Raw genomic sequence first — 21,010 nt, forward strand, 5'->3', positions numbered from 1 at the left:
GCCTTTATCGTTTAACCTACATTTCAAACGCTTGATCGCTACCAATTCTAAACAACTTCGGCGCCTGGCGTGTCTACACTTGTAAACATGACGTTATGATTTATAAGACGTTATCTCTTCATACTACAGTGCATAGCGGTCATATCAATCTCACAGTAACGTAAAAAATTACTGAAAATACGTCTCTATTCTTTGAGAAATAAGTCTCACTTTAAAAATATAGTCTTGATAAGCCGAGTAGTGTACGGGGTGCCCCCATCAGTGTAGTTTCAATACACTTTGTAGGACGTAATAGCACATTAATCATGTTAATCTTCCCTTTTTATAACGCGTAGTTGAGATGTAACATGAGACATCGATGAATAAAATATTATGTAGTCAATAATATTACTAAATGAAAGTTTATCATGTAAACTTTTCTGGATTGGCACTTCGTCTATCATAGAAAAAATACTGAGACGAATTCAATAAGGTTCTTATATTCGAATGTGCACACACAAATTAAGATTCTGCAGTGAGTTAAAAAAAAAGATTGAAGAATGTTACGGCAGAAAAGTCGCAGGAAGGAAAAGTAAGCCAAAAATATAATTGTTAATGCCCGTTGTTCGTTACCTACTAGAATAAATTATAAAATAAAAGGGAAAGGTGACTGGACTGATCTATCAACGCACAGCTCAAACTACTGTACGGATCGGGCTGAATTTGGCATGCAGATAGCTATTATGACGTAGGCATCCGCTAAGAAAGGATTTTTGAAAATTCAACCCCTGAGGGGGTGAAATAGGGGTTTGAAATTTGTGTAGTCCACGCGGACGAAGTCGCGAGCATAAGCTAGTAAAATATAAAATTATACAATGCATTTCTTTTTAAAGTACAGTTATTACAGTTGGCCCGCTATCGCGTATTCAAAGTTTTTCAATTGCATACGATTCGCTAAAGTTCGGAACTAGGAAACTTCGGTCGTCTCGGCAAAAAGTTATACCTACCTAGACTAACAATGCCATTGTTGTAGAACTTATTAATTACTTTACAATGTAGACTGAGGAAATATTAATTTTATAAGTTAGGTAATTAAGCGGCACCTGCGGCTCAGAGTTCAAAGTTCAAGCAAATAAGTGTAGAAACATAAAAACTGTGATTATAAAATTGAACAAAAACTGCATACAACAAGCGCAATTTGTGTGATTGGCTGAATTTAAGTAAGTATCTATAGTATTTTTTTAAAGACAAAAGAAAGAAAAGACGTTTATTTTCTAAACTGTGCCCAGTGCCACGCATCACATCTCATAACTAAGAGTTGGTTAATCCGGCGCTTCTTCCACCTGAGCATAAGCCTAATTTAGATAGGTATACCTAACCTTGTTTTACAGCTCGCATTTTTAAAAATGTTAGCTGAAATATCAAAAGAGGCCAATTGGAATAGCTCTTGTATACTTATATAATACAGTAGATATATTATGATGTGTGCATATAAATGTAGATAAAATAAAACAAACAAAATAACACAATTATCTTATCATACGTAAACAATGTTTACTTATATAACAGAAAATGGGTCGATGCAAATAAAGATAAAGGCTCGATTAAATCTCGTGCGAGGTGAATGACCGTTTGAGTAAAAAAAAGCTAGGTACATCTATTGAGAGCCAGATTATGAGAACTGCTAAATAAATTGAATGGTAATAAATAAGCATCGCTTCTGTTTGGTTAAGCAAAGGGTCTATTTTCCGCTGGGGAAAATGCACGCACAAAAGCGAGTATGTGGGACTCACTAGCACTGAGTTGAGCTTGCTTTGTACAGGAAAGACATACCTACTCTAAAGAAAATGGGCATTTTAGGGTTCCCTACCTCAAAAGGAAAAACGGAACCCTTATAGGATCACTTTGTTGTCTGTCTGTCTATCTGTCTGTCTGTCTGTCTCTCTGTCTGTCTGTCTGTCAAGAAACCTACAGGGTACTTCCCGTTGACCTAGAATCATGAAATTTGGCAGGTAGGTAGGTCTTATAGCTGACATTCGGGTAAAAATCTGAAAACCGTGAATTTGTGGTTACATCACACAAAAAAATGAAATTGTGGTCATAAACTAATAATTAGTATTTTCAATTTTCGAAGTAAGATAACTATATCAAGTGGGCTTTACCTGTGCATTCTAAAACAGATTTTTATTTATTTTTATGCATCATAGTTTTTGAATTATCGTGCAAAATGTCAAAAAATACGATTGTAAAACGGACCCTCGTTGCGCGAGCCTGACTCGCACTTTTTTTCGCACTCGCCGATTTTTGTGTTTTACTAGGTATATATCAGAGTCGGATATTCGTAGTTCTATCAAAAATTCAAAAAAATCAATATCTGTCAAAATTTGCGTTTTTTTTGTGACTGTCCCAATGTCAATAACTTCCGTCCTAGCACCCAAGCCAGAGGTATGTCGCGGGCTACAAGTACATTTCCGGACCGACGACTAACCCTCGTTCCCCAACCAATAGATAATAAACCTAATCGGTTGTCATTTGATCAAACGCTGTACATTAAGGGAATGGGACTGTTGAAATAATGATATAGACGTACTTAAACGAGGCTCGGCGAGCAAAATGACTTCATTTATTGGGAGAGCAACCGAGGATTATGGGCCTGTCTAATAAACAGCTTGCAAGTAGCGCCCTGGCCGTTAGACAAATGGGCGGATTTAAGATTTAATTTTGTATGAAAAATTAGCTATAAAGCTACTTTTAAAATTTTGTTTTATTTACGCCCTAAAATTTCGCCACTTTGAATGTGTTTCCAGAAGTATAGGTATGTATGAAACCTTCGCCAAGATACAATGGAATCTACAGGCAAAATGAATACAAATCGTTCAGTAGTTTTGGAGATCGTTTATCTCATATTATATTTTATTCAGGTACGGCTGACTCACTTTAAAACGACATCCACATTGTCTAGGAGTTTTGAATTTATTCGCTTATGCAAATGAGCCAATTTGAGATTAGTTCCTAAAGTAAGTAATAAACTGTTATAATATCAATTACTTTACATATAGGTCATATACGATCACGCATAATCTGTACAACATACTGTTTTTAACGTGGAGTGTATTAAAGAACGATGCGATGGGCAAACCTCCAAAACCTCTCCACGTGATTGGTACTCAAAAACTTCTGCCGTGTTGTAAAAAACCGGCCAAGTGCGAGTCAGGCTCGCGCAATGGGGGTTCCGTACTACAGTCGTATTTTTTCGACATTTTGCACGATAATTCAAAACTATGATGCATAAAAATAAATAAAAATCTGTTTTAGAATGTACAGGTGAAGCCCTTTCATATGATACCCCACTTGATATAGTCACTCACTTCGAAAGTTGAAAATACTAATTATTAGTTCATGACCACAATTTTTTTTTTGTGTGATCTAACTTTAAATTCACGGTTTTCAGATTTTTTCCCAAATGTCAGCTATAAGATCTACCTACCTGCCAAATTTCATGATTCTAGGTCAACGGGAAGTACCCTGTAGGTTTCTTGACAGACAGACGGACAGACAGACAGACAGACAGACAGACAGACAGACCACAAAGTGATCCTATAAGGGTTCCGTTTTTCCTTTTGAGGTACGGAACCCTAAAAATAAACATTTTTACCTTTAAATGGTACGCTGCAGCAATAAGTGGAATATGTGTGCGTCTAAAATAACACGTGTGGTATATATTTAGAGTCTAAATATATACCACACGTGTTTCATAATAAGGATTTACTATAGTGGAAACAAGAAACCCTTGCTTGCGTGTCGCTCGGTACGTGTACCCAGGGTTGTCGTAGAGTTCGTATTTTATTTCGACACTGGGGACTTATATAACATCATTTTATGCCTTTTTAACAATACATACTAGCTCTACTACAAGATTAAGCAACGGTAATATTATCTAGCTATAACTAAGACTACTAGGGTTGTCATTTACAGCACATTCTGCTATACCTAAGATATTTAAAAAATTGTAAGTCGTGCGTACGAACTTAGAACTAATAGCTTATGAAAGAACACAAAGTAAAGAAAAAAAAACAAGAATATGACATACGCACAGTACATATAATATTTGGCACTCGCCAGATTTACTATCCTCATGTAGGTACCGGATCACTGTGTCGAACTGGCTAATGATCGTTGATGAGATGTGTAGACACGGTGTGTGGAGCATTTCCACGCTACATTATATCACGACAGCTAGTTAGCTAAAATATATGAATGCCGGCGAACTTAGTTTCATTTCTATGCCAAAAAATTAAGAGTACATCTACCCTAATGTTTTTCATGGATCCTGGTTGGATGGGACGACGTATTTAGGTGGTATGTACTAAGTAGGTTAGTAAGTCGGTAGGTAAGAAGTACATAGACGTACTTCATAGTTGATTCTATGGTAGGGTTCAGACGATCTATGAATAATATAGAGATTTTCGCCACATCGTCAATACATAATCTACACTAGTATTATAAATACGAATTAGCGTCTGTTAGTCAATATGTTACCTGATTATGGATAGATTGCTTAACCGATCTATTTTTTATTGACCGACACCTTTATCTTGACGATTGACCTTGTCAACAGGGACAAAAGCTTGGCCCGTTATTTCTCATTGACATGAAGAGAAAAAGTGAAATTTTCCTAATTCGGTCAATTAGCATGCCCCCGAGACCTCACACGTAGATCTGGGACGACAGAGAGTCGCTAATGAGGGCTGATGAGACAGATGGACACAAATGCGATGTGTTAATTGAATGCGTTTGCAGTTTGTGCGCTGCTAATTCTCACGGCGCGTGATACTCGAAGAGCGAGTTTCACCGATTTTAAGTAGGTACTGCCACTTACCAGCTGTTCCGTACTTTTGATATTTTTATAATTCTAGCACAAAACAGCTCCCCTTTTTCCAAATTTTTTGTATATTTAATTATTACAATCGGTCGGGGTTCAACGCGATAATTATCTGCAAACCTAACAGGTTTGTCCGCAAACAAGTCAGGCAAGTGACAACATAAATCTATCTTGATCAAACTTCAATTGCTTGACCAAAGTTGGAAGCCTCGAGCCGATATGCGCCGCCACCATTATATTCGATTCGATAGCTCGTGGGCAAAATATAATTCGATTATCAAAATCACCGTGCGTAAATCGGCATATTTTATTTACGTTTGATAAAATGTATTTACCCAATATTGAAATAATAGTTGCGGAAGAGCAAATTGATATAACGATTTTAACAATAAAATGTTTCTAGCAAATAAAACATTTATTTATTTTTACTCGACTGCCCAGTAAACGAGTGTTATGTTTTCAGGGTCCATGCCTGAACAAATTTAGATGTTTGAGATATCGTAGGAATCCTTGCATCATCCCGAGTGGCTATAAATTTTTGAGAAAAATTCAATATGAGGATGTGTATAGTACCACTTTCCAAAAATGAACTTAACTTAACTTAGGTAACTTACACGTAAGTTACTTTTTAGTTCGTTTATTGACAGGGCATTTGGATTTTTTTTAAATTCAGATACAAGTTAGCTCATGACTGCAATCTCATTAAGTGATGATGCAATCTAAGATGGAAGCGGGCTAACCTGGAAGGGGTATGGCAGTTTAAATCCATACACCTTTGGTTTCTACACGGCATCGTACCGGAACGCTAAATCGCTTGGTGGCACGACTTTGCCGGTAGGGTGGTAACTAGCCACGGCCAAGCCTCCCACCAGACCAAACAATCGTGTTTGTATTTTAATATTTTAAATTACGACTTGTTTATCTTTGTATATCTCAGTACTAAAACGTGAAAAATAACTCTAACTGTAGAAGTTGGGAATGGACTACTAACTCGCTTCCAACAATCGGATCTGAGAAATATTATACCTTAATGAGATGGCCGGATACAAATGCGGCATGTTAATTAAATGAGTTTCCACGCTGTCTGATGGCATGCTGTTATTATTTCGAATGCAACGAGAAACTCGATTATGCATTTCAAATGATTAAAATAATTAACTAATGAGTAGCTACTAGCCTAGTGGTCAGGACGTCCGCCTTCTTTTCTAAGGTCGGGGTTCGATCCCTAGCACGCATCTTTAACTCTTCTAGTGAAAGGTGCGTGCCTGGGATCGAACCCCCGACCTCCGATTAGAAGGCGGATGTCCTAACCACTAGGCTATCACAGCTTAGCTTAGGCTAGCACACTAGACACAGTCTATCAGTATAGCGCCTCTTAAATAGTATAAAATATGTGGTAGGTACTTAACTATTTTCGTACACTCCCAAAATAGTCACTTTATTTATGCATCGTTCATTTTCATTTCGTTCACACATTTATTTTTGTCGTCTGACGCCGTCCCCACCCATTTAATTAATCTAATGTCTAACTAGTTTCTCCTATTACGAAGCACGAATGTTATGAAGTTACATTTTTAAATTACGATCATTGTGCTTTCTATGTATAGGTAATAGAATACGGTATAACAAAATAAGGGATGGTTGTAATGTCCATCTATAGTACGCGACAGGTCGACATGGCTATCGGGGTATGAAGCGGGGGGACGCCCCGCACCGGGCTACGCTACGCAGAAGAAACCGATATAGTAAGTAACATACATGGCAACAAATCAACTAAATTAAAAAACGAAATTTAAACAGCAATTAGGTATATAATAATTCACATAATAATTTGTTTAGTCATAAAAATAAAAATATAAATAATAGTACTTACATAATCTACCGAAGCTAAGGGACAGGCGCTTTCTGAGCTTTTGCATTTTGCTCATAGCACCTCCCCTTTTTTCTCTCATTGTCACGCCTGCAAACAAAGAAAAAGGTCGATAAAATTTATTTCCTTATTAGGTGCTCATAAAACTCCGTTCTCATCGTTGCACACGTTAATGGTTGAATTAGTATAACAAGAGATTTATTAAGATTAAGACGATGTTGGATTGTAGTCGTTACACATCACTAATTAATGGATATAATAAGATTAACAATATTTTATCATGCTAACATCTTTCCTTACTAATTTTCTTGAAAGAGACGTGCCATGGCTGTGTTATTGTATTTAAAAAAAGTGTGTCAATAAATACCCAATTTATATTTTAAAATCGTGGAACGAAACTACTTAAAGTTGTCATTTTATAAATATTTCAATTAATGTTAATAATTTTCAAATATTATAGTATTCCAAGGTATATAATTATTTCATATTAATTGAAAGCAAACACGGAATGACTTAGCTAGATTTGATGATTTAAATAAATTAAAACACGATTCATTTAATCTAAAAGTTATATCACTGAATGTTTTAAAGTGGATGATTTTCTATTTAAAGTTATAGGTCACCCCACTCCAACTAAATTCATTAAAACGTTCGCCACGAATTTGAAATTACGATGCGCCGTTCCCTTTAAAATACAAATTTGTTTTTGACAAAGTTAACTTCTCCCTTGCCAGGCTTCACTGCATTAATTATAAAATAATAAGCGATGGTAGTGCAATTAAACGCACACCAGAAATTCACATAGTCGAAGTTAAAACGTGCATTATTGTACCAATTCATTCTAGAGCCTCAATAGCCTCTAGAGCCTCAACGGTTGAGGAGCGGACTGAATTCCGAAAGGTCGGCGGTTCAAAGCCCACCCGTTGCACTAATTGTCGTACCTACACCTAACACAAGCTTTACGCTTACTTGGAGGTTCTCGGAGGGATTAGTCATGATTAGCATGATTAGAATATTAGCATTCTTTAATTAAACATTACTGAGTACGTCAGATAGATTATAAATAAACAAGGATTTAAAAACTTTATAACAAAAAGAAACGGAGTAACATTTTGCAGTAAAGACTTATGCAGTTTATTAAATTCTTCGTAGTAAAAAATAGAAATATAAAACACTAGACTATGCATGCGACTTCATGCTTACGTTGCTAGATTAGTCAGTCAGTCATCTTTTCCTTCGCCCCAGCTTCGCACGGGTAGCTTATTACAATTCTCGCAGAGATCTCTTTTGTTAATGTAGCCCATGTCGGTCAGTAATAATGTTGCTAGAAAGCAACAGAAACTGAAACCAATAGAAACTGGTGAAAGAATTTTTAAAATCGATTCAGTAGTTCCAGAGATTACTCTCTACAAACAAACTTACAAACTTTATCTCTTTACAATATTAGTATAGACGATAGACTGCTGTCCATCGGTTTGATATCTTTTATATTCTACTAAATACAAAATATATCAATACCGTGTCCACGGTACGCATTAGAAATAAATGTTAAGAGTATTACAGAGGCGACATCGTGACGCCATTCCCGGTGATCGAGCGTTGCTCCCGAATTTTATGTGTCGTTTAAAGTAGCTGAATGCAATAAAAGTACCTCCTACGAAGCTTTACATTGGGGATTGGAAACAATGTTTACTTGACGATGTAGTAAATCAATAGCCTAGATACCTAACAGCATCTTAAGTGCAAAGCAAAGTGATGAACTTCGGACTTTTCGGAGTTATGTGCGTTTATGTAATTAAACATCGTGAGGAAACCTGCATGCCTGAGGGAGCCAATCCGCACATGGCCAGCGTGGTAGACTATGGCCAAACCCTTCTCTCTAGTGAGCCGGCGATGAGTTGATCATGATGATTATGATAAAAGTGACGAAGGATATGAGGATGAAATTAAAAGCCACGAAAGATTTTACAGATGTTTTGAAGCAATAATATTGTTTACAAAAATCACTAAAAGTAATGAATACTCAGAAGACACGACTTGACCCAAATATTTCCGGCTTGACGCAGATGGTGTTTATACTGAATTCATATATCACTAAGAAATATGAGGTTTACGCCAATTAAACAATCTCAGTCCGCTTCGCAAAATTTGTCGTCAGATTTTCTTCTAACTAATCCAGATTCTTATGAGGCCTCATAAAAAAGGCTCAAAGTCACTCAGCGGGCGATGCATGGAGAGAGCAATGTTTGGAGTTTCTCTACGTGATCAAATCAGAAATGAGGAGATCCGTAGGAGAACTAGAGTAACCGACATAGCTCAACGGGTTGCGAAGCTGAAGTGGCAATGGGCATGACACATAGTTCGTAAAACCAATAGGCGTTAGGGTCCCAAGGTGCTGGAATGGCGAACTCGCACCGGAAGACGCAGTGTTGGAAGATCCCCCACTAGGTGGACGGACGACATCAGACGAGTCGCAGGGAGCCGCTGGATTCAGGCGGCGCAAGACCATGGCGTGTGGAAGTCCCGAAAAGAAACCTTTGTCCAGCAGTGGACGTCTATCGGTTGATGATGATGAATCCAGATTCTAGACGGCAGTTTTCAGATTGTCGATCTTTCGATTACTTCCAGTATCTCTCACATTTTCAAGGAAGAACAACGAAATCGATTCCCAATTTAAAATCTCTTCTAGAATTCTTGAGCTGTATGCTGTATCTGTAGTGAGGTAGCTATTAGGTTTTGGCACCTAGCCGATTGCGAGATGAATTTCGCGGTTGTCGAGGCCAATTTATAAAAGCAAACTGCACTGAATTCTATTGCACTGGCCTACAAAACTATTTTGTGTACTAAAACGTTAAAGAGAATAAACAAATCTCTCTGCATCGTACGCCCCATCACCAGTTTTCGACAGTTAGGGAACTTCTAACAATATATAATAGTATAATATAATAGTCTTCGACGTCACTGTTGTCGACATTACTATTTTCATGCCAAATTTCAGCCCGATCTGTCCAGTAGTTTTAGCTGTGCGTTGATAGATCTGTCAGTCAATCACCTTTTCCATTTATATATTTAGACTAGCTGATGCCCGCGACTTTGTTCGCGTGGATTTAGCTTTTTACAAATCCCGAGGGAACTCGTTGATTTTCCGAGATAAAAAGTAGCATATGTCACTCTCCAGGTCTTTGACTATACCCATGCAAAAATCACGTCAATCGGTTGCACCGTTGCGACGTGACTGAACGAGAAACCAACAAACAAACACACTTTCGCATTTATAATAAGGGTACTGATAAACGTGTCCACAGTAGATGACCGAATCCGCTCTCCTATAAAGTATATGCTACATTTCTCACGCAATTGCGTAAGCCAAATGTTAATGTCTGCGCCATTCGGTTCTGCCATGTCCCAGCCTACCGTATCCCGCACGTAGTTATGTAGTGAGTCAGTCAACAAGCCCAGGGCTTGCACAAACACGGTCACCGGTGACAAACAGTCACGCTGTCTACGCTATCTAATCTGGAAAGCGACAGGATCTATACACAATTATACACGTATCGTTTATATTTAAATACCTTGCATTATACAACTCTGTTATATCACAATAACTTATCACAATCAGGCGCTTCACAGAAACATCATGTAATTAATTACAACGGATTACGCGATTGAAATCTAGTGTTAGTTAGTCATTTTTAAGAAATTAAATATCACTTGCTACAGCAAGAAACCGCAGGCTGGGCGCAGGACCGTGGCGTGTGGAAGTCCCTACGTCCAGCAGTGGACGTCTATCGGTTGAAGATGATGATGACAGCAAGAAAAACATCGATAGGAGACTTGCATGCCAGAGTTTTCCCTAGTTAAATTCAACTCCAGAGGTGTGTGAAGTCTGCCAATCCGTACCTGGCCAACGCTGGAACATCGCTAAAGCCTTCTCATTCTGACAGGAGATCCATACTCAGTAGTATGCCGGTGATGGGTAAAAATAATAAAATGATGAAGAGCAAGCTATATCAACCAAAATATTGGATCGGTACAATAAGATCGATTTTGCGTGTTTCATAATGAGCTTAGCTAGGCTAGTCCTTAATTTATAGAGCTAGGCTTTATGATGCAGACGTCGTAGTCGATGCCTTATAGATAACGAATAAATGAACCACTCAAAATCGATTATATTTACAATGAAACACAAGGACAGCAACGATGACTTGATGACTAAACATGAAGAACGTGTACGTGACATTGTAGCAATCATTGATAATAACCTCACTCAACCGTATTGGGAAATCGATTTATCACTCATACTTAATATGAAATCGTTTTTACATGTCAATGAAAATGAGCAATGGAATGCATTTCCGTATCTTGGGTCAAGTATCACGTTTCTTCCGCGTAAGAGATAAAGGAATGCTAATACTTCTGAGTAGCCTATGACTTCATTATGAATGCGAGACCGTGAGACTGCATGTAAAAGGGTTTGTAAACAATACGAATTCGAGATATTTGATACATAAAATATAACTAATACTATACAAGGTGTTGGATAATGTCTTCGACGTCACTGATGAGCGTCAAATGTTCCCACATTTGACGCTAGGCAGCCTATTTTTTTTTTTAACGTCACCTATAGACATATCGTAGATTCAAGATCAAACGGAAAGTTCCCTCACTCTAGGTCACTCTGGCTACTGTGAAACGATCATATTATTATAAACCTCCGATTGGCAGACACTCCCTTACTATTGACGGAAATTCATTGTTGCAGCAAGAATACCACAAATTCAGCCATCACAACAAAAGTTGTAGCAATGGTTTATACAGCTTTTTTGCAATCTACTAGCAGCCGTCTTAGCACCATCTCAATTGCTGTGATTGGCTGAATTTATGTTATTCTTGCTGCAACAATGCATTTTAGCCAATAGCTAAAAATTGTCAGCACTGTCAGCCAATCAAAGGTGATTACGATAGTCACACTGTAGCTGTCAAACTACGGCAACCGATGTCGTTTTTATGTTGCCTTTTATCTAAATTAGAAACTGTTTTATCTTTTAATTTACACCACTCGAAGCCCATATCGCTTTATGCAGATTATCTTCCGCATATTTTCTCTTTACGTGTGTAATAAATGCGGCCGTAAACTTATCCTCTCGTATCCCAAGGGAAACGGCTTAACTGCCAATTTAAGACCGTTATCCATTATTAATGATGTAAAACATGAAACGGGCCTATTAAGGTTGGTTATGCGGAGTTTACATTTCGTAAACCGCAAGCAAAGCTCTTACAGCACCGCAACTAAGATATAGATCTCTAAACAGCTGTTGAAACAGACATTGAGTTATATATTTTTGAATTTAACCTTTCGTGTTTAGCTTTATTGTAACATCTTACTTTTGTTATAGATACAAACGTAAAAGTAGTAATTTAACAGAAAACTCTATTAGAGTTGGAGACAGAGTTTTCAAAATAATAGCATTCTTTCTAGTTATTAAATTTTCATTTCTGACTGAGTTCAACTTGGGTGTGGAGTTTTAAACAATAAGGGATTATTAAACGTTTTCATATTATAAAGCATGACACAGTGGAAATTGGTGATCGACAACATTTACAAAGGAAATGTCTCTTAAAAATTTATTGATATGTATATAATATTGAATGCTATTGTTGTTAATTTAATGCCATTGTGCTCACTTTGACTATAGACACTTTTCATTAATGCCTCTATCTAAAAGAGCTATTCAGTATATATTACGTAGAGTTGTCATGAAGTATTACTTAGATATTATAGCGTAATTTTCCTCGCATAGGTATTCATCGTCATTCTCTAGGTACTGTTATCTTTTCTGTTATCATTTAATTCTGTGAAAAATGTTATTTAATACGATGTTAGTACGTCATATATTATGTGCTCCAATACATGTTCTAGATATTAATTGCTTCATTCTAGGCCCATTTTACTATCTAGATCATCTACAAAACGAAGTTCTGATTGTTAAAAGAGATATTATGTTTTCATTACAATTGTATGTTGCGTCTTTGGCGACCTGGAGTCCTTTTGCCTTCAATTCTTCCTTCCAAAACTAATCTTGGAAATGAGAATTGGGCTCCTCTTTATAAGGGGGTGGACAGGGCTTAGTTACCCAAAGTTAAAAGAGGCGGCTTTCGCATGAATGAGGCACCTCCAAACTTTGTTTCGAAGAAGGCACGCGATGATGATGATTTATCTTCAGTAGGAAGTATTAAAATTTATTTAAGTACTGAGATAAATTTCCGTCTTACACTGTCCGAACAAATAAAATCTTGTATGTCTTACCTTAACATACATTTTGTCTTCCAAAAAAAACACTCAAGCTGTTTTAAGTTGATGCAATAAATTATTCAGTCTCGATTAACATTCAGTAAGCAACGTCTCCCGGCTTCAATGGACAACAATTCGTAAACAAAAACACATTATTGTTAATAAGGGAAGGTTGAAAAGGATACACGAAACGTACGAGTCCGGAAAACCAAGCACAAAACTTTTAATGGATTTTACCGCATATAGTTTTTCATTAGTTTCCAAACTTTGCGCAACATAGGTAGGGATGATATTTTGCTCATCACGGTCCAACCTAATTTACTAGGTATACATTATGAAAAGGTACCCCTACATAATATCTATTTGCTGGTTCAGCAATAGAAGAAATTTTCTTCGATGATTTTTGTACTCTTTTGTTGCGATAGTCGCTATACAACAGAGCTATAAGTTATTAGTGCGACAACACCTGAAAAAAGCTTGAAAAGTAAATATAGCTTTAACTAGAGAACTAACTTTCTTACCATGTCTGGTTTCCCTAGGGCTCTAGACGACATAAACTAAACTCGTCTTACTTTAGCTTGACATCAGTCGCTTTCTTTCAGGAGTATTGCACACAACCTAGCTTCTTCCTATTTCTTTATACCTAATAGCATGTTTAACCATTGTTATTTGTTTACAGAAATTCGGCTAAGACGTGGCATATCATTTGGGCATTTATGTACCGGCGCTATGAGTACCAATATGGGTTCACGCCTTCAAACCACGACATCATTTATAGCGATAAGGGAACCAATAAAATAGACAATCGAATGCTCAAGTTTGAGCAACGTGCGGTAGATAAGTAGGCCGGAAAGTGGAGCTCACAGAGTGGGATAACGTTTCTAGACCATCAAAACCAGAACAAAACCTTGAAGACAGTGAATAGAAAACAGTATCATGACTTTATACTATGGCGGTGTAACAGTAATGAAGGTTTTATCGTCATTTCAACAATCAATAAAAAAATATGAATTGAGCGTTTTATTTATGCACTCCCTGCCAGTGGCGTGAGCACAGAATTCGAACACAAGGTAGGTGTTACCCGGAAAACTACACGCAAAACAGACGGAAACGTTTAAATGCGGAAACCAGCCCAGAGTGAAGAAGAAGAACCCGGAGAACTAGGGGGAGGTATTACCCGGAGAACTCAGGGTGTAGGTTAGGTAGATAACTATATTTTCAACAGGGCCCAACGCAAACTGAGCATTGAGCTGTTTTAAGTAGGATAAGCAGTACTTTTACGCCTCTATGGCCTGCACGCCACTGCTCTCTGTCACACATTGTCATCATCATCATCGTCAACCAATGGACGTCATGATGGACGGAAACTAGGTATATTGAAAACATTTTCGAATAGAATATAATAATAGTGCAGCAGTATATTGTCACCCAGTCAATAGACTACATAGGTCCACAAATTCAATACAAGAAGTGGACACACACACTCGTATCTAACAAAGATAAGCCCGTCATCGTTAGCTACCTACTTGCAATCAAGTGCACCGGTGACAATAAATTGGAGAGCCGAGCCAGATACAGAGTTCCGCATACCGGGAATGTCCGTTGAACCCGATCTCCGTCTCGCCCACGCCGCGCCGGCCCGTCGCAAAACATCGCCGCTCGACATAATCCCGGTATTTAATTGCTTTACGTGCCAAAATGAAACCTCTCATCTGTGGGGACCGAATTATTAATAAACAATCATCGAATGGTATGCCCGAAAGTAGGTCGACTTTTGTATATTATTTTCACTAACAAATTCTATATGGATTCGTATTTCGTAACTAGGGCCTGCACATGTTTCTGTATTTTTTTCTGTTTCTTGGTTTCACTAGTATCTATGCGTCTTTTTCTTGTTTTTCTTGGTTTCACTAGTATCTATGCATCTTTTTCTTGTTTTTCTTGATTTCACTATTATCTATGCGTCTTTTTACTGTTTTTCTTGGTTTCACTAGTATCTATGCGTCTTTTTCTTGTTTTTCTTGGTTTCACTAGTGTCTATGCGTCTTTTTCATGTTTTTCTTGGTTTCACTAGGCTCTTTTTAAGCATCTCTACTGGCACCTCCAAAAATTAAATATAACTACATACTATTATTGTCTCCCAGTTCTCTTTGAATCAGCGCCACTCAACATTAACCCCGGTATTTACACCTTATCAAAGCATTGGCGTATAATTGAAGAGCGTATTCAAAGAGCTGAGTACAAGCTGCATTTCTTAAGATCTATTGTTACATTAAATAATTAATTAAGTAAAGAAAATTCACTTCACTTGTTCAAAAAAATGTTGTTGAGGTAGAACAAAACTGCATTTACAATGCACTTCGAATATAACAATGTCTAAGTGGAGCATAAGTTTATAAACAACAACCTCGGAGTCCGTTGTTTCCAATAATTCTATTATTTATTGCAGTTTTCTGTACACTTTGCTTGCTTTTTCCGTAGATATATTAAATTATTTTAATTAATTTATTTGGAAAAAAAACTCTGTAGGTTTCAAATATTTAAAAAAGTCCGTCTAGATTTTTCATTTTTATCTATCTCGAAACCCTATTAAAAAGTTGTTAGTACACAATAAAACACAACATGCTCCCTAAGTACCTTCCTGTATACAGCCACCAAAGTATTGACTAAACTGAATAACAAACAAATACATGTATTTTTCTTTAATGTAAGTAATATAAAATTTATAGTACATGACTATGAGTCGAGTAGTAGCCAGTAGGTAGTTGAAAAGTTAAACATTTATTGCATATACATAAAAAATTTAACATTGAGTCACATAAACATTTTAAGTATAAATATTTAAAATTTCATGTACATCTTATAACTAATTCGCATTATTCAAGATGCAAAAAATAGAGTTATTAATATTCTGGTTAATAATAACAGTTCTGAGAACCGCAAGCCTAATCGGAATCAAACTCCTTTTCTTTACAGAGTAATAAAATCTTAACAATGCAATTACTTTCTGCATTCCCATGTAACAATTAAAAGCGAATAAACTAAGATATGCTCTCGTTGAATACTTTTCCATAAACGTCATACAAAGAGTTAGTCTTTATAGTTTCAGTTAATTAGAGGAAACATTGCACTGTTTGACTTTATCTCTCTAGATGCAACACCCTCGCTACGCTCGGGAGTTACTCGGGCAAAGGTGACTGACTGACTGATCTATCAATGCACAGCTCAAACTACTGGACGGATCGGGCTGAAATTTGGTATTCAGATAGCTGTGACGTAGGCATCCACTAAGAAAGGATTTTTGAAAATTCAACTTCTAAGGGGGTGAAGTAGGGGTTTGAAATTTATGTGGTCCACGCGGACGAAGTCGCGAGCATAAGCTAGTCTGTATATATAAAATTCAAAGTCCTGACTGACTGACTAACTGACTTATACGTCTATCAACGCACAGTCTAACCTGCTGCTCCGAGAGTAGGTAATAGTTCAAAAATTGAAATTGGATATTGAAATTAGACACAATTAAAAGTTTGGCAGATAAGTCCCTGACAAGTTTCATATGTAAATAACTTGGTTGAGTCATTTGTGTTACAAAGGTTTACCATTATTTACCTACAACGGCCGGAGTCCGGCTATGATAGATGAATCAATCAGGCACTTTTTCTGAAAGTTCAATAAAAACTGTTTCCCAGCGAACCCATTACGGGCTGACGAACTTTAAGTAAACACCTCGTCGGTAAACTTATATGGACACAACAAAATGCACCAAGCGTATCGGATAACTACTACGACAATATAAACGCAATCTCCGCGTCTAAGAAAACTAAGAAACAGATTTGCTACAGTTGATAAAAATAGGAAATAATATGTATTTAGAAGAAGTAAAAAAGATGTAATTTAGACGGCATCTTATGGATTCGTTCTACCCTATTTGTGTCGTCTAGCTATTTGTTCATTAATCAGTTAACAGTTCATAAATCTCTCATTTTTAGGGTTCCGTACCTCAAAAGGAAAAACGGAACCCTTATAGGATCACTTTGTTGTCTGTCTGTCTGTCTGTCTGTCCGTCTGTCTGTCAAGAAACCTACAGGGTACTTCCCGTTGACCTAGAATCATGAAATTTGGCAGGTAGGTAGATCTTATAGCTGACATTTGGGGAAAAATCTGAAAACCGTGAATTTAGGGTTAGATCACACAAAAAAAATTAAATTGTGGTCATGAACTAATAATTAGTATTTTCAACTTTCGAAGTGAGTGACTTTATCAAGTGGGGTATCATATGAAAGGTCTTCACCTGTACATTCTAAAACAGATTTTTATTTATTTTTATGCATCATGGTTTTAGAATTATCGTGCAAAATGTCGAAAAAATACGACTGTAGTACGGAACCCTCATTGCGCGAGCCTGACTCGCACTTGGCCGGTTTTATCTCTTGCGTTGCGTAGTCTAAACCAGTTTGACAAAAAAATACCTAGTGATTCAATTTGACATTTAATAAATTTCTATCAAGACACCTCTTGTCAAGAATCGTCTTTGTTCTTATTAGTGAAATAAAGACACCTTTTGTCAAGATCATCTTTGTTCTTAACAAGAGGTGTCGCGCTTAACCTGAAATCTACTGAGGGTACAACTTATATACTTATACTTTGACTTTGGTTAGACTTAAAACAGGTAAAACGAACAGATTTATGTTTCTCACATAAATCTGCTACATTTTAACTCTAAGTTAAGTCTGAGCAAAGTCAAAGTACGATCTCTAGACTTCAGCCAGTGCCTGTCTAGGCCTTTGTAACGAGGAGACTACGCTAAGAAAACTAAGCAACAAAGGTAACAAAACCAATACAGCGGTGGGCTAGCGTGTTTTGAACGTGCGAAAGTCGTTCGTCGACCTTGCGCGACGCGGCCGCGTGCCATTCCTTCCACCCACCCTGCGCCCGCGCTGCACGGCTTAACAAACTAGTGCACACGAGTATCGCGATCACAGATTATAAAATTGAAATTATATTAATACAAATCCTAATATAATTTCAATTTTGTAGGCGGATCTTCCGTTGAGTAAATTTGGATTAAATCGGTTTGTATTTCAATTAGTATGAAATGAACTACAATTAATTACCTAATTCCACGCGAAGTCGCGGGCATCAGCTAGTACATAATATATGGTCCTTACATGATAAAGTAAACAATCATCACAAATCGTAAAAAAGCGAAACAAGTGTGGTCGAACCTATGTGCAGTTACTTTTGATGATACAAATCAAAACAAGCGAGTTCGTAGTCTCAACCAAATTGGGTTAATTAAAAGGTTTAATGAGGGAAATCAGTTACCGTACCATTGAGTTAATTTATTGTATAAATACAGTTATTTTGAACCGAATACGTTTGCAATAAAATTAATGATTGATTTAAATGCTAAAGAGCCGTAAATGACAATCGAAAATTTACGAAGAGCGTGAACGGGATAGATCGTAAACTTGGTTATTTGACCGATTTACAGCATTTCAAAATTGCTGAATCAGTCGAATGACAATGGAGTCGATTCTCTCGTACACAATCTCTAAACTAAAATGACATGTCTAAATCTATTGCTATCCCTGTTATACCTAATGTTGCTTGCGAAAAAGGATAGCACTAGATTTAGACCTATTAATTTAGTTTAGTTTAGAGATTGTGTACAAGAAAATCGGCCCCAATAGTGTGTTTGTATTTTGGTAAAGCTGTTAGCTTTTGGTTAGCTTATTAATTAAACATTTGTAAAGCACCTTTTTCAAATGTTTACTTACATATTTTAAAGATTTTAACATTAATAAAAAATATTATCAAAATATTTAAGTAGACCTTGTATTGACTTTATGAATATTATTTAATATTCCACTAGCATTTTCGTTAAGGTTAAACTCTCATTGCGATCCGGTCAACATTTTAAAAAGCTTTCGCTTGGTTGTTAGAAGGTCGGATACAGAAAGCGTTATTTTTAGGGTTCCGTACCTCAAAAGGAAAAAAGGAACCCTGATAGGATCACTTTGTTGTCTGTCTGTCTGTCTGTCTGTTTGTCATGTCTGTCAAGAAAACCTATAGGGTACTCCCGTTGACCTAGAATCCAAATTTGTCATGTAGATAGCTTATAGCACAAGTAAAGGAATAAATCCGAAAACATTATTTTTAAACTTATATTATTATGATCGCATCGATTTCATCAGTTTTGATTTGTATCTAGTTATTATCTAGTTTAGTTTAGTATTATAAGAGGAATGTGCAACATCCATATAAACTCAAGAGAGTTTCTGGATGTCAAGCGTAAAGTATAATTACTATTTGGCTGAAATAAAGTATAAAATTAAAAAAAAAGTTTTTTTTCTCATGAAACTACTGCATACAAATGTAAAACTACTACTGATTACTAACAAATTGACATAACGAGGCGCCATAGCTTGAAATTTGAATCAATTCAGCGGAAAATACTATTTGAATACGCGCCAAGAGTGTGGTTTTATATGTTCCAGTTTTACATATACATAACACCTTGAAGGACTATTTATTTTCAAATTAGAGTAAATTGATACTGTTGAATTTTAATTAAGAGTGTCTGCGGTTATCAGAATAATTATACGTATACTAAACATAATATGTACAAAACTGTAGCAGGTTCAGATGAGTCATCAGTAATGAGGTTTATTGTTAAAACAACCACTAACAAGTGTGTAGGCGATGATTGACTTGATTAGAGCATTCACCACTGCCACTTCTAGTAGTGGGTATATATGGGTATATATATATATATACATTGTGTGAACGTGTTGACTAAGTATTTCCCAAGGAAAATTGAATACACCGAAGATCATAAACTCTAAACATCCTTCTTCAGGAGATTCATTAATCTGTGGAAACATTTTCCCATTCTCATTTTTCAACAGTTTACAAGAGATAGGTACGGGTTACGTTTTGGTAATCAGTACTTATTTTTCTATATTATTATTCACTAGTTTTATTATTATTATTCACTAGGTTTTTCAAAATTCCGTGGGAACTCTTTGATTCCCCAGGATAAAAAGCTTACTATTACTCTCCAGGTCTTAAACTATACCCATGCAAAAAATCACGTCGATCCGTTGCTTCGTTGCGACGTCATTGAGGCACAAACCAACAAACCAATAAACCAACAAACAAACACACTTTCACATTTATAATAAGGGTACTGGTAATTTAGTACGATTTAGAAAGTAATCATAAGTCATAACCCGGACAATATTTTTACTAGAAACAAATTGAAATCACCACTACAAGGAAGATGATTCATGATAAACGACCTAAATCATCGTAAAATGCCGATCCCGTGAATGTTCTGAATTGGTAGTAAGTGCTGACGCAATGTATGCACTGATACAATTGAAAGTATTGGAACTGTGATTTTATTGAACAGGATAAAAGTAATTTAGAAGATGAATAAGATAAAGCTTGAGCATACAAGCATTGACAACGATATTAATAATTGTGTGACAAACAAATACCACTTTACCATTACCACTTTTTATCCCGGAAAGTCAAAGAGTTCCCACGGGATTTTTAAAAAACCTAATTCCACGCGGACGAAGTCGCGGGCATCAGCTAGTCTTCTATACATTTACAGCCATTTTAAACAAATAAGACATTTTAAATCAAAGAAATTTTATACATGATTTATTTCAATTAGCATAACGCGGAAATAATAGTTGAATAGATGAGATAAGAAGTAGATGTACAGGATATCCTTAAAGAATTGAATTGAATAACAAAATCAACTGGAAACTCGTTGAAACTTCCGCACATGACGCCATGCAACCACGCCTTGAATTAGGCTATTAAATTTTTGTTGCTATACTCGCCATATTGCCTTCTGTCATACCTGTTACTTTTATGAATGTTAGTTTAATCTTTCGTTAGCTTTTAAGAACTTGACTAACAATTAATTTAACATTTACTTCATGTGATTGAATGACAGGTTTAATTTGAT

General features: G+C 36.5%; 1 protein-coding gene across 4 annotated transcripts in view; it reads right to left on the reverse strand.

Moving 5' to 3' along the window:
- The window catches only part of Eip63E (cyclin dependent kinase Eip63E), a 138,055-nt gene that overhangs the window by 86,238 nt on the left and 30,807 nt on the right, over window positions 1-21,010 (reverse strand). For all 4 annotated transcript variants that reach the window (XR_011237520.1, XM_034975386.2, XM_069502939.1 and 1 more), the window contains exon 2: window positions 6,735-6,821. Coding sequence is in view for 3 of the 4 variants with exons in the window: in XM_034975386.2 (XP_034831277.1) it covers window positions 6,735-6,821 (87 nt within the window). In the remaining variant the exon portion in view is untranslated. The remainder of the gene's footprint in view (window positions 1-6,734; window positions 6,822-21,010) is intronic.

The sequence above is a fragment of the Maniola hyperantus genome, chromosome 14 (assembly GCF_902806685.2).
Source record: "Maniola hyperantus chromosome 14, iAphHyp1.2, whole genome shotgun sequence".
NCBI classification, from domain to species: Eukaryota; Metazoa; Arthropoda; class Insecta; order Lepidoptera; family Nymphalidae; genus Maniola; species Maniola hyperantus.